This window comes from Saccostrea echinata, unplaced genomic scaffold, assembly GCF_033153115.1.
Source record: "Saccostrea echinata isolate AGI-Se365-2 ecotype Australia unplaced genomic scaffold, CSIRO_AGI_Sech_v1 ptg000022l, whole genome shotgun sequence".
In the NCBI taxonomy this organism is placed as follows: Eukaryota; Metazoa; Mollusca; class Bivalvia; order Ostreida; family Ostreidae; genus Saccostrea; species Saccostrea echinata.
The window spans coordinates 4,063,867-4,078,015 of NW_026889771.1; the positions used below are offsets into that span (position 1 = coordinate 4,063,867).

The following is a 14,149-nucleotide window of genomic DNA, read 5'->3' on the forward strand; positions in this document are numbered from 1 at the left end:
GTGTACATTCTTATAATGTATAGTGGGGTATTTTTGTGTGGAACGATTATTTTGGGGTTTTCACGACTTTTTCCTATGGTACACATGATGAATAAGTGCAATAAATATAATTTGAGAAAAAATGTCCAACAAATGTCCAATATCGGGGGGGGGGGGGTCCTGTCCACAAGTACCTGTGGTCATGATCGGGTAAAAACGGAAAAATCAAATCCGTCGACAATTCATGTGTAAATAATGGCCTAAAAATTAGTATGAAAAACGTCAGTCAGCAGAAAAAAATTAGGAATCCTTTAAATACCGAAAGTAAATAATATATATATATATATTCATATGAGTTTCTCTCAGGAAGTTATCGTCTAAGGATGAAGCAAATCCTGGACACAAGTGCCTTTTAGTGAAACATAGCGAACAAGAATTAAAGGTTGGGTTAATCTTATCAAAATGAATAACTGTCAACATGAACAACTATTAATCAAAAAATGGTGCTGATACAAGTACAATTGTTTCCTATATTACAACCGATGAGGTGACCAAGTATCAATTTTCGAGTTCCTTACACCGTTGTTTTATGTCTCCCTTCCTCTTTTGCATAAATTAACCTTTTACATCTTTATTGAGAAAAAAAACTCGAATCTTGGATTACACAATAAAATTCGATTAAACCTCACACATAATCAATAAAAAAATTAAAAAGAAAGAATACCTTAAATTCAGTAAAACTGTGAGGACAATTTGAGCATTTCTACCATGATTTGATTAAAGGTGCATTTTTGAAAATACACAATACTAGATTACAACTTATTCTGCTCGGGTCAATTTCAGTGCATTATTTTATAACTGAGCTCTTTCACGCTACTGTACAAGGAAGCCAGTAAAAAATAATGCCAGTTATTAATAGTATCCCCGATATAGAATTTTAAGATTAAAAAATATGTATATTTTTCGGCTGTCTCCATCCATTATCAAATTCAGGGGAAAAATGCATGAAACTGCCAAACAAAATTTCTAGAATTTTGATGTATCAACCTGTCATGTCAGTACCAGAGAGTGAAGTTTGAAAATCTTAAGGGCTGCTGTCTATTCAGAATCTGGTGTTGATTTGTAATTCGTCACAACGTTTCATGGTTTCCATCATATCTCGACTTTAATTATGTGTAAGCTGTGGCGAAAGATAAATACATCCGAATCTTGATAGGAAATGACCATGAATCTACAGGAAGTCCCGCGAGAGGAAAGTGACCTTCACAGAGGAGGCAAACTGTGTAACAAAGAGGTCTCCCCATCACACACTCACCGGGATAACATATACTGGCAAAAACTAGAGAGCTTGTTCAAATTTAAAAGTGTGAACTTTTTTAGCCCCCACCCCGGAAGAAGAGACTACAGAAACTTTGTCGCCTTTGAGTCAGACACAAAGCTAATTTTGTTTGTTACAACTTGCAGCGCTATAAGGATGAACATGGGTTATTTTTTCTTCCTTTGGATTGTCTGTGTTTTTCAGGGTAAGGAAATATACTTGAGAAAATAATTTTGATCTCATGAAGAAAATTTATGTAACAAAAACATTTCTGCAGAAATAGCCATTTATTTTTATGCTTTTTCAAGTTTCTATACAAACAATATATTTGAGTTGATGGATTATGAATTGCATATTAACAACATGTACATAGAATGTTTCTAATAAATTGCTAACCAGTTTGGTTTCTTTATATGTAACCAAAAATGCTTTGTTAAGTAGCTAAATACTTGTAGGTAACGTTAAGGCACTTCGGATTTCCAGCAGACTAGTAATTAACTAATTCCAAAATTAATTAACTCCAGAATTAAAACAACGAATTCCATGTGGATTTTAAAGATGTGATTTGGGGGGGGGGGGGGATTATAAATATCATTTAATAACAATGAGACATTATTTAATAATTATTAGTGTGTGGACGAAATTTTACAATAAGCAAGGAACAGTCACTTAAAAATAATCAGCATTGCCGATGTTAAAAGCATGTCAATCGTGTATGGAGAATTGTGGCATACGAAACAAGATCCAAATCAGTTTCATATCTACACAAGGAAATATACGTATAATTCCAGAAATGTACCTTTTTGTGCGCGCGTATGCATGTACATGTGTATGCACAGCGATTTTATGTTATAAATTCTTTTTGAGTTTTAATTTAATAAAAAAAAAATTAATTTTTACAATGTGGATGGCACAACTTATTTCTTGAATTAGAGGGGTGGATCTAAGGACCTAGCACGACCCGTATGTACCCGTATTACGCATTAATATTAATAGAATAATAATGACTCAGGAAGGAAAGCACGTAACAGTGAAAATACCAGCCTCATATCAACCCCAATACTGCATTTTAAGGGGTCCATTCTCAACAAGCGGTCCCTACTAGCAGGTGTAATTTGGTTCCCCTTAAAAAATTTAAAAAGCAGCAATTATTCTGCCAAAAAACAATCGAAGCGGGGGAAAAAAATCAAAATTGATCTGTACTCATCAAGATCTCAGATAGACTCTCAAATCAAAAATCAGCTCAGTATCTGCGAGTATGTAGAAAATAGTGCGAAAAACCCAATATGACAGACTGATAGAAAGAGAGGGACAGACAGATAGCAATACGGACAGACAGACAGAGGGACAGAGAAGGAGTTCCTTCCTGTTTCAGTGGTTGGGGACTGATAGCAAAAATTTAATAGTGTTTCTAAAGATGAACAAGGAAGGATGAAATTCTTTGAAATAACAAGCTCTACTTATATAAAGTAAACATGTCCACTCCCTTTTTTTCTTTTGCTAAATCATATAATCCTCTCAGTGAGTAATTATATTAAACACGTTAGATGATTAATGGCGGAAACGGAAAATTGAAGGGCGAATCCGTTATAGCGTTCACAATGAATATGAAATCTAGAGGATCTACAACATTGTAATTTACAGTGCAGGAAACTAATTTTGTTACAGCATCGATGCTGATTTGAATGCTTCCTTTGCTTGCTGATTTGAATGCTTCCTTTGCTTGCTGATTTAATGCTAGTAATCCTTATCCTGATGCTGTTTTATAATTAGGTCAATGCTACCTGAAGTAGCATCATGCTACTGGAAGTAGATAATGAATTTCAGCATTGCCGTTTAAAGCAATAAAAGTGCCTTTTACAATTATTTGATCATAATATCTCACTATGTATCAATAATGTGAATACTTTAACCAACATTCTTTCTTTCTTTTTTGATTTTTTACTGAATTAAAACTCATTGATTTTCTGATGCTAGTAGGATAATGCTGATTTTATGTAGGTCAATGCTGGTTTTATCCTTTGCTTGCTGATGCTGATCCTGGTAATGCTGTTTTTTAAATGCTGATGCTGATGCTAGCTCGATCCTGATGCTACTAATGCTTATGCTGATGCTGGTTTTTGTAACAAAATTAGTTCCCTGCACTGTATACTTCACGGTTTTGATGATTCTTAATTTTATTGAAGGAGCACTACTACACATTAGATTAAAGTGCTTTATAACAGATAAAGATGCATAAGAAACTGCACTTAATACAACTTAACGATCATTTCACAAGGTCTCCATGCAGGTTTTTCCCCCATTTATCTAATAAGAAACAGAAGAAATACATGAGCGCTAAATTTTGGCCACAAATCCTAAATTCTGCAAGATGCAAATTCAAAGTCGTGTAGAAGTTTTTGCTTTACATTTTCTTTAAATTTTTGGCTTATATTTTCTTTACATTTCTGATATGAACAAAGTATCAGAAGAAAATGTCTATTAGTTCTATAAAAACATGTTGGAAACCACCCAAAAATGTACAATTTAATAATTGTTTTCAGATCATAAAGGTTCCGCAAACTTGAGGCTGACAGATATTTTAAAGTATAATTTGCGAGCTTAGACATCGCTTAATCTTTTTGATTTCAATCAACGTTTTGTATTGGAATGATTTAAAGAAAACTTACTGATAGGTCTAACCTACGAATAAAATTTAAACAAAATCTTATAAGCAATTACCTCAAAGAGCCCATCTGACCAAATTTCGAGTTCCCTTGTATACACAGAAAAAACATGAATGCATTGTATATAAGCTAATAATTATGTAATTGTATCAAGTTATACTCTGAAGTAGATGTACCTTGAATGAAATTTAATTTCAGGTGCCCACGCTTTTAACTGTTCTTCGGGATTTCAAGCAACAATTCTGGGAACGTGTGTAGATGTCAACGAATGCCAGGGTAAGTAATTAACATACTAGTTCATGGTACCTCACCCCCCCTCCCAAAAAAACCCGAATCTTTTAATCATAAGGCAGTCAGGTGTAACAAGGACACATGATTGACGCATATCAATGATATACACCTATCAGCATTAATACGAGAAAAAATACTTGATTTATAACAAGCACGTAATATGGGGGGGGGGGGGGGAGGGCTCCCCTTCAACAACTTTTTCCAAATATAATAACCTTTTACTGTTGGAAATGTAGATTAAGCCTGGTCCACCACTGTATTTGTTGCACTATGTCAACTAAGGGTAATGGGTGAATATATTAACAAAATTTGGTTGTTAAAAAAGTTAAAAAAAAAAAAAATTAGAACCTACCCACCCCCCGCCCCTCCCCCCAAACGAAATAGGATTTTCGATTTTAGACGCTTTTCCTTATTTATTTATTTAGTTTTTTTTTTCAGGTAATTAAGTTGTCAACTTTTTTTCTGGCTCTCCTCTTTGGTCCCCTTTTTCAAAAACGATACTAATTTAAATGTCTGTTTTATCAATAAATGCTTCTTTCAACTCGAGGAAGAGACAGATTCGAGCTAGCAACCAAAGTATTAGCAACGTAAAACTTTCAGTTTCAGAAGCATTTTTAAGCATTACTGACTCATGCACACTAACAATGAAATATCTATAAACATATCTACATTCATTCGGAATTCATTAAATCCAGGTTCAGCCCCGTGTACGAAAGGCACTTGTGAGAACACAAATGGAAACTTCTTCTGTGATGACAGTCAATCGGTCAATAGAAACAAAAGAGTCGTCTGTGGCTCAGGTACGTATGCTTATCACTAAATTTTATTATTATATCCCCTCGCAACGAGTTGGCATGGCATACATGTTTTCAAAGTGTTAAATAAAATTAACGTTTATAACACCCAACTTTGGAAATACTGAAAGGTGTCAAAATGTAAATTAGAAATTATGTTGTTTTTTTTTTTCAGTTTGCGTTGTTTTGAGTCTATGGATCTATGAAAAATGTATTTGTATTAATCATGTTTGTGCAGGTGTTTATGCAAAAGAAAACAAAATTCTTTCCTTCAACTCTTGCATACATATATTATTTTTGACAAGAAATTTTGATTTAGTTAATTTTTTTTCAGTCACATGCGATAATTTCGCACGTTGTGACCTCAACACATCGACTTGTATCTGTCAGCCAGGCTACTCGGGTTTGACGTGCAACCTTAAGTTATCTTGTGATAAAATGTGCAGAAACAATGGTACATGTGATTTTCAAGGGACGCAGGAAGTCTGTATTTGTACGAATGGTTATACCGGAAACGAGTGCCAGTATAGCCTCGATTTGTGTACTCAGTCGTGAGTATTTCTATCTTCCGCTGCAAGTATGTGGTATATATCACTGTCTGGCATTTGTGACTTGTCAATAACCTACTCGATAAGAGATGTGATTTAAGCTACAGAAGCATAGTAGGACCAAAACAGTAGCCGCTTTTTTAAAATTATGAATGTGGCGTTACATATAATTAGCATTGTAATAAATTGTAATTTGTATAAATACTAATTCTTAATTGATTTAATTGCTATGACAAACTACTAGTTTGCTACTTAGTTTTAATAATTTGATAAGTAAATCAAGCAGAAATGGAAGTTAAATCCACTATATTACGACTAGAAGGGGGGAGGGGGTAGTCTTAAATGATTTTCTGTCCGAATGTACTTCCAGGTGTCTGTTACAAAATCGTGTTCGGGATGTAACTCTCCAATTCTTGGGTTTAAACTTAAGGATGTTGTTGTTCGTTACTTATGTGTAATCTTGACTCATGGAATATATACAAAGGTCAAGGTCACAGAACAATGAACTTTCGATCATCACTTTGGAATCTTAAAGAGACACCGTGACGGAAAAGGAGGAAAATTGACAAAAGTGGAAATTTTGTTCAATTCTTGAAGATATTAGGTTTCAGAAATTACAGGTTTCAGAACCTAAAAAAATCTACTTTTAAGGAAAAAAATAAAAGTAAAAATAATTTTTGTTTGCCCAAACACAAAAATATTGCTTCACTTCTTCCTCTTTATTTTACGCATGCGCAGAAAAGTTGAAGAATTTACCATGGTGTCAATTCCATAGATCTAAATGTCGGATGACCGAGGATTTTGATACAATCTTCAATAAAGATGGTCAAAACTTATTCCTCACTTTCGCTTGCTCCAATTCAATGTTGTTTAAGAATTAAAGTCGCGTGACCTTGAGATTGTTGACATATTGACATTAACAACTCAGCAATAGATACAGCCTTTGTTTTTCCGGCACTTACATTTTGCAGTTCTTTTCTTGCATAACAGTGCAGTTGAGTTGTCAAAACTTCCCTTTATTCATATTTCACATATTAATCTTTTGTTTTCAGATACTATTATTTTGAAAGGAACACTTGATTTTGACTCATTATGTAATTTTAAGTTAAAGGCAAAAAAGTCAAGAGATAAGTTTTGAAAGGGAAAGGCGTCTGTTTTGGTATCTAGTGTGTGATTCTGTTGTGGACATCTACAGCTTTAGCAATGTTCGATTGTTTAACTCTATTTTTAAACATTTCAGTACATCCGTATGCTTAAATAATGGAAGTTGTGTCTATGGACAATTCAATAAATTCCCAACATGTGAATGCCAAGGAGATTATGCTGGACTTTACTGTGAAGCAATGACCAACTGTAGTGCTTTGTGTTACACTGGCGGCTCATTCCCAGAATGCAACGGAACATGTCCTTGCAATAGCAGTTACTATGGTAATTTATTTTCAAGGAATTTTATTAGTATTTTTTCAACTTTAGAGGGTAGTAAATACTAGTATTAATCGATCAGATTTGTCTTAGAATACTAATCTTGTGCATCATTTTATATGAACAGTTATATTGCTTATATTGAGCGTGGAAAAACATCCAGACACGCTCCAGTCAAAAAGAAAATGTGGAAGAGTGACAGAATTGTAAATAAAATGAATAGATAAATTTTAAACAAAGGATGTATACGGAAATTCGAAAGTATTTACCTTTACGAGAGAGCTATTTGCCGGAAAAAGTCACATATGAAAATGAATGTTCATTTTTTTTTCTTTTTTACCGTGTATATATCGAAATTTTCTAAGCATTTTTACCTTAAAGAAGGTGGGTATATTTTGCATGTAATCTGAAGGAATCATGTGTACCAATCTTTCATAGTTTAAATGTCCATTCAGACTTGGTTGGCTGACCACATCTTACAGATTTATGAAAGCTGCCCACGTAGGAAAATGTTACAGATATTGAAATATCTTGCCAAAATTGTAAAAGTCTGCTTGTTTTAATAATTCATAGTATCACTTTTAAATTAGCTAATGAGTAAACGACTAAAGAAAATACAGGATATATTGAAGAATCATCATAGTTCGTGGGGGACCAATGTTCGTGGATTTCGTAGGTCACCCTTAGCCATGAATTAACCCCCCCCCCCCCCCCCCACGAACGTTTACTTTGTGAGCATATTGATTCATTGAATCTACCGTATAAATGAGTAACCCACGAAATTACGTCCCCACGAACAAGTAAAATTTTGCTTGCTCGCGAACATTGCCCCCCACGAATTAAAATGATTCCACAGTAGTAAATGCAAAGGTATGAAAATATCAGTAGGTGATAAGAATTGCTTTCGACCACTGTGCTATCGCCAAATCATAATAAAATTAAAATTTAATACAGCAGTAAAGCAGAGATGTACTCAATGATACAGAAAAGAATTGAGACAATATATATACTCAGTAAACATTACCATTACAATGAAAGTAGAGAAAAATGACAGATATAAAGTGTCGACAATATCGTGCTACATGGTTAATGTAAAGGTTTCTCCTATCTCTAAATACGAAATGCTTGACTAGAAATGGAAACAGGACTAGAAATGGAAACAGGTTACTATATATATGTGTCGTGTTGCAAATTTTGAATTTATACTGGGTGGCAGTAAATATAAAATTTGATTTTCATGTTGTAATTATTGTATCTATTGTATTTACTACCAACAGGTAAATTCAAAATTTAAACAACATGACATATAAAACCTAAATTCATTCACAGGAAAGAAATTGATTATAATATCATGTTTATAAGCTTTTTGTAAAGACTAAAACTCATCCCGGCCCTATAGGTCTTTGCCATATTTATAAAGAAGCGATCCATTGTAGGAGATAGCTGCCAGTTTAAAGTTGACTGCGGTTGTGAAAATGGCGGAGTGTCAGTCCCGGATGCTGGTACCTCGTGTAGGTGTGTGTGTCCCGTGGGGACAAGTGGCCCCACCTGTGCAATCAACACAACTAACGAATGTAGCTCATCTCCGTGTCAAAACGGGGGAACGTGCATGGATAAAACAGGTATATTTGTAAACTTTTTAAAAGAATAAAAGGGAAACAGTTTTTTTTAATCAGGTGCACAGGATTAACGAATTGTAAACATCCGGAATTCTACTCTTTGCCTGGTGCATATAATAGAAGGTTTTTATATTCCAAGTACCTGGTAAAATTATTAAACATATTTAGTTTACAGATCATAGTTCTCAAAATCAATGAAAAACTGACTAATTACGAAAATAATGAAAGACAAAGTATTTCTTTTGGATTTCAGTGCATGTATCTTCCTTTTTTGTCGAAAATATTTTTCTCTTATTTTTTTTTTAAAAATGTTACTATTTATAGGTTACTACACCTGCCAATGTCCCGTAGAATATACTGGCTACAATTGTCAAGTTCGATGTGAGGTAACAATTATTTACGAAAAAATCTTGCTAATAACCTGTCTAGCCTTTCGGCGTATTACTCACTTTGAATTAACTTCCTAATATTTTAAATATTTGCAGCTTGATCGAAATTGCATATGGAAGGACTGTATACAATGTAAGAATAAGTTTGCTAACGGCTTGTGTGATAGTGAATGTGACAACGAACTGTGTCTGTTTGATGGCTTTGACTGTCAAAACAAAACCTTTGACGTCTGTAACGGCACGTACGACAATGGAACGCTTATCAGGGACTTGGCCTTTTTGTGTACTGGTTATTTCGACGACAACTTATGTGTGGATTTATCTAATGCAACTTCGCTGAAATTCTGTAGTAATGAAAGCTGTGGCAGTGATGGACTGGATTGTTTGCAATCAAACAAAAGAGACTCTTCGAACATCATCGGGGTAGTCGTGTTCGATTTTGTCTTAAGGAATAGTAGCATTAGTGACAATGAGACAGCATTAAATGAATCCACTCCAACGCTGTTCAGCAAATACTTGCCCTATAATCTCAATATCCAGGAGGGACTTCCGGGGTTTTTTGTTCGTCGGTTGACCACGGATAGATTTGATGCCGGCACAGGAGCTCTAATGATCAACCCTTCTGCAGATTTTGCAACTTCGTAAGAATATTACGGTGTTCATGTTCATGAGCAAGCTTAGAATTCATAATTAAAATATTTAAAAAATCCATACAAAAAAACTTTTCACGAATATAAGGTGCCATGATTTTTTAAAAATAAAAATGTCCCTTTTTCTTGCATTAATTAATGATTTGCAGTAAAGTTTGGGACTCGTTAGCCTGGTTAATTACTTTCTCCCTACACTGATACACGTAATAATAATAATAATAATACTGTATTGTATCTATTATAATCCCTGCTAGCAACCTTTCAGGGTTGGATAGAGTTAATAAGGAAGGGGGGCTATATCCAGAGGATTAAGGTTTTACATAGTAATATATAGGGAAAAATCTTGAAAATTTTCTTCTGAAGAACAGCAAATTAAAAGCAGGTTTAGTCTTATTGATAAGAAAGCATCATCAGGAAGTGTAGATTCAAGTTGCTTCAAATCATGATCTCCGGGGTAGGGTGGAGCCACATTAATGATTGAAAATTTTACATATGTATCAGAAATCGATCTCTAAAAATATTCTTCTCAAGAACAGCAAAGCATGATTAGTCATATTTTAGTAGAGAGTGGAATATTTTTTCCGATAAAAATTCAGACTTGTGATAATATCAAAGTTTTGATGTGCTTCAATGATGATATTCGCATGTTCGACTGGAGTCATTATTTGCTGTTGAGATTTTCTGTCAAAATCAAGCAATGAAGCATTCGACATCTGAAGCTAGCTCCACACACTCACTGTATGCAAAACTATCACAGAGTCACATTGAACTTCTGAAATCTTATGATGTTCTTTGCCATGGTTTAGAAATATTTCTGAGAAATAAAAATGAAATTATCCTAAATCTACACCCGAATACTCAGTATCTTTGAAGTTGAGTAATTCCTATTCAAAGGATTATATATCAAAATAACTAAATTCGATTGCGCAAGTCAGTATCATCCTTTTAACATTTTTGAGGCATTAAGGGTTTTATGCAATATTTTTAGGTTGAAATACCGAGTTTTCTACAATGTTGTTAATAAACCTGGCTGTGGAAGTATGTCTTCATTTCCGTGTTGGTCAAATATCAGTAGCGTGTCGAGGTATGTTGCACTATCCGCTCAAGACATCTTCTTCACGTACATCGATAGCATCACAGAAATCTTCCGTAAGTATAAGAATTATGTGAGTTAAGGTAAATACTGACCGCTGAATTTCTTAACACGTATAAGTTTAAAATATGAACCTTTCCCAAATCCTAGACCTTAGCGTGCAAATCATGAATGTGAAGCAAGCCCGTAGGAAGCAATTTCAGTTGGGGAGGGGCATAAACGTAAATTCTGACGTATGGTAAATACTGGCAAATTATTGAGGAGAAACAACTGTAAATCACCTTTGTTTTCTATAGTATATAAAAGGGCAAAATTACCCACCGCACCAGTTCCTGTGCGCCTGTGAAGTCTATCTTCAATGTATCTTTCATAAGATTGGCTTAAACCTTTGTCAAAATAAGCTCCTTGTTGGAATATACCAAAAACTCCTTTATCTTTATACAGCATGCATGGAAGGATATTACGGAAGCAGATGCGCCATGACATGCAGTTCTAACTGCCAGTCCTCAGGCTCTGGGCGTTCTTGTGAGATGGATACAGGAAAGTGTATATCTGGCTGTAGTAGCAATTCATATACGGGAGATAACTGCGATATTAAATGTGGCAGCAATTGCATCCAGTCTTGTTCACACATCAATGGAGCTTGTGATCTGACATCTAATAGTACAAGATGCCTCGCAGGCTACCAGGGTTTATATTGTAACGAGAGTAAGTTTCTGACCAATGAGTTCAATCTCTGTGGTATATGTTTAACATGTTTAAAGTTATCTAAGTGAAAATGAAATTTGGATATTTGTTACTGCACCTTCGTTTCATAAATCTTTTCAGCATGCAACAATAACATGTATGGCATCGACTGTGCATTCAACTGCTCTTCCAACTGTGAAACTGGAACATGCAACACAATGACTGGGCACTGCACGTGCAAGACTGGCTACACAAAAACAGATCCTTTGTGTAGAACAGGTTGGTTCCAATGCACATTGGTATTTCAAGTTCATGTAGTATTTCGGGATTGAATTAGGTTTCTAGGTAAAATTTCACTGATAAAATGAGTTGCCGAATAAACAGCATAGCTATGTTGTCATTTATTACAGAATGTACCTCGGGTACTTATGGTAATAACTGTAGGTTAACATAGTCATTTATTACAGAGTGTATCTCTGGTACTTATGGTAATAACTGTAGATTAACATTGTCATTTATTACAGAGTGTACCTCGGGTAATTATGATAATAACTGTAGATTAACATAGTCATTTATTACAGAATGTACCTCGGGTACTTATGGTAATAACTGCACGGGCACCTGCTACACCTGTGGAATGGGTATGCCGTGTAACAAGGTAGACGGGTCCTGTTCCTCATGTCCAGTCGGCAAAACTGGATCCATGTGTAATCAAGGTATTAAGATTTATAACTTTACACTGTATAATAGTAGCCCCTTAATCTGTATATGATGTTTTCTTATATTAAATATATATGCCTTCAGATTGTGCCGACAATTACTACGGCGCTGGTTGTACGAAGAAATGTAGCTCCAATTGTGCTGTGGTATGCGACAAAACCAATGGAACATGTTCAGCTTGTCAGTCTGGTTATGAGGGCATGTATTGTACAACCAAGTCTAAATCAAATGGTAAATATTGTTCTCAGATCTCTTAGCCATCGGTTTAACTTACTTATGCCAAGGGTCAAGTACCAATTTCCTCCTATATTTGGCAGATGCTACACTAGCCAATCCATCCAGTGATATGCAGTCAACTATCATCGCTGTTGTCATAATCATCGTTTGTCTGCTGGTCATCGCCTTTATCATTGCCTTTATCCTGTGGTGTGTAAATTCTCTTCCTAATGGAACTCTGGTTAATTTAGATTTGTTTTGCCCCAATCTGCTAATGGTTTTGAATATTTGTAGGAAAAGGAACCAGGGTGCAGATTATGAATTGAATGAAGTAGAGCCAATGGATTCTAAAAAATCCAATGCAGATGGTAATGGACATGCCATTGAAATGAAAGACAATCTAGGTAATTACAGCATTTAAGGACAGATGATACAAACAAACTTTTATCAAAAATCTTGAAAATAACAACTTAAGTCATGTTCAAAGGAGTAAAATGAATAACTTAATTTAACCGTATAGATTTTCATTTTTCATTATAAGTTTCACAATAATGGGATTAAAGTGGCTAAGAGTTGTATGGATGAATAAGGATGGTTGCAGAAAGGTAGAATTTTGAACATGATAGAAAGTTTATAATTTCTTAATATTTTAGAAATTTATTATTCGCATCATTTACAACCAAAATAGGTCGAAAAATATATATCAATCCAGACATCCGTTTTTTTTTGTTTGTATCAGCTGTCCTTAAATAAAAACATAAATATCAATAGACCCTTTCAATGAATACCATTGGATAATTTGACAGAAAAAAGGCATATGTAAGATTTTGAAATCGTTATCATGTATATGTATATGTATATATATATATATATATATATATATATAGGTACCATAAATGCAACAGTGGAGAATGAGAAGATGAATGGTGGAGAAGCGGTTCCATTATTGGAGCAAAGCACCACAGTGTACAGTGGCGAATCTACAGAAGTGGAAGTAAAACCATCAGCAGATCAAGAGAACACGACTGCTGGTACGTCATCAACGGAACCACTTCCGGAAAGCACAACGGATGAAAAGAACGGTGAAGTCGATAAAAGTGATGAAACTGTGGCAGACATGGCTGCTACAAATGGAAGTATCCCTAAAAGTGATTTCAAATACATTGACGGAGTGGAAAGTAAAAATACATCTTTAGATGACGTTCGGGAAACAAAGGAAGGTGATCTTAATACTGGAATAGAAAACGACTCTGAATTAAAATTAGACACAGACACAGCAGATAAAGCAGATGAATAGGAAATGTGTTTCAGTGTCTTTTTTGCAGTGGAAATCAAACTTTTCTTTTAGATCATAGCTACTGGTAAACTTTCACAAACAAATATCGTTAATGAATGTTACAATTTTTTTTTTGTTATTGAACTTCCCTACAATTTTTTATTCATATTACGTAAAATTTGTCATGAAAAATTAATATCTATAAACTTTATTTCAATCCAAATAATTTCATTTTGCATGTATAGGAAAGCAACAAAGTGAAAGATCGTTGCAACTATAAAAAGAACACGTCACATTTTTGTCATTTCCCTGAAGTGGGAAATAAAGTATCTAATATCAAAATTCTGAGTTAATGCACAAAATAGCCTTATTCAAAAATGATTTTTTTTTTTGTGAATTTATGCTGGACCACTTTCAAAAGTCATGGGCTGAGCAGTACAATGTATACTTAATAACTTAGTACACAGATACATGTAGCTGT

General features: G+C 34.4%; 1 protein-coding gene across 1 annotated transcript; it reads left to right on the top strand.

Moving 5' to 3' along the window:
• The first annotated feature begins 1,108 nt into the window (after positions 1–1,108).
• LOC133190250 (fibropellin-1-like) lies at positions 1,109–13,834 on the top strand. The gene is made up of 16 exons (XM_061325762.1): positions 1,109–1,502; positions 4,162–4,239; positions 4,950–5,054; positions 5,383–5,599; positions 6,837–7,024; positions 8,455–8,640; positions 8,962–9,023; positions 9,123–9,667; positions 10,665–10,825; positions 11,214–11,477; positions 11,598–11,735; positions 12,038–12,172; positions 12,261–12,407; positions 12,494–12,602; positions 12,687–12,796; positions 13,280–13,834. Exons 1-16 carry the CDS (start codon positions 1,199–1,201, stop codon positions 13,687–13,689), a joined length of 3,159 nt encoding a protein of 1,052 aa, XP_061181746.1. The 5' UTR covers positions 1,109–1,198; the 3' UTR covers positions 13,690–13,834.
• The last annotated feature ends 315 nt before the right edge of the window (positions 13,835–14,149 follow it).

Bases quoted from the DNA above. Each gene is read 5' to 3' on its own strand.
- LOC133190250 (XM_061325762.1), top strand. From the start codon at position 1,199: ATGACCATGAATCTACAGGAAGTCCCGCGAGAGGAAAGTGACCTTCAC. The intron at 9,024-9,122 runs GTAACAATTATT...AAATATTTGCAG, and splicing joins ATTGTCAAGTTCGATGTGAG to CTTGATCGAAATTGCATATG. The intron at 11,478-11,597 runs GTAAGTTTCTGA...AAATCTTTTCAG, and splicing joins GGGTTTATATTGTAACGAGA to CATGCAACAATAACATGTAT.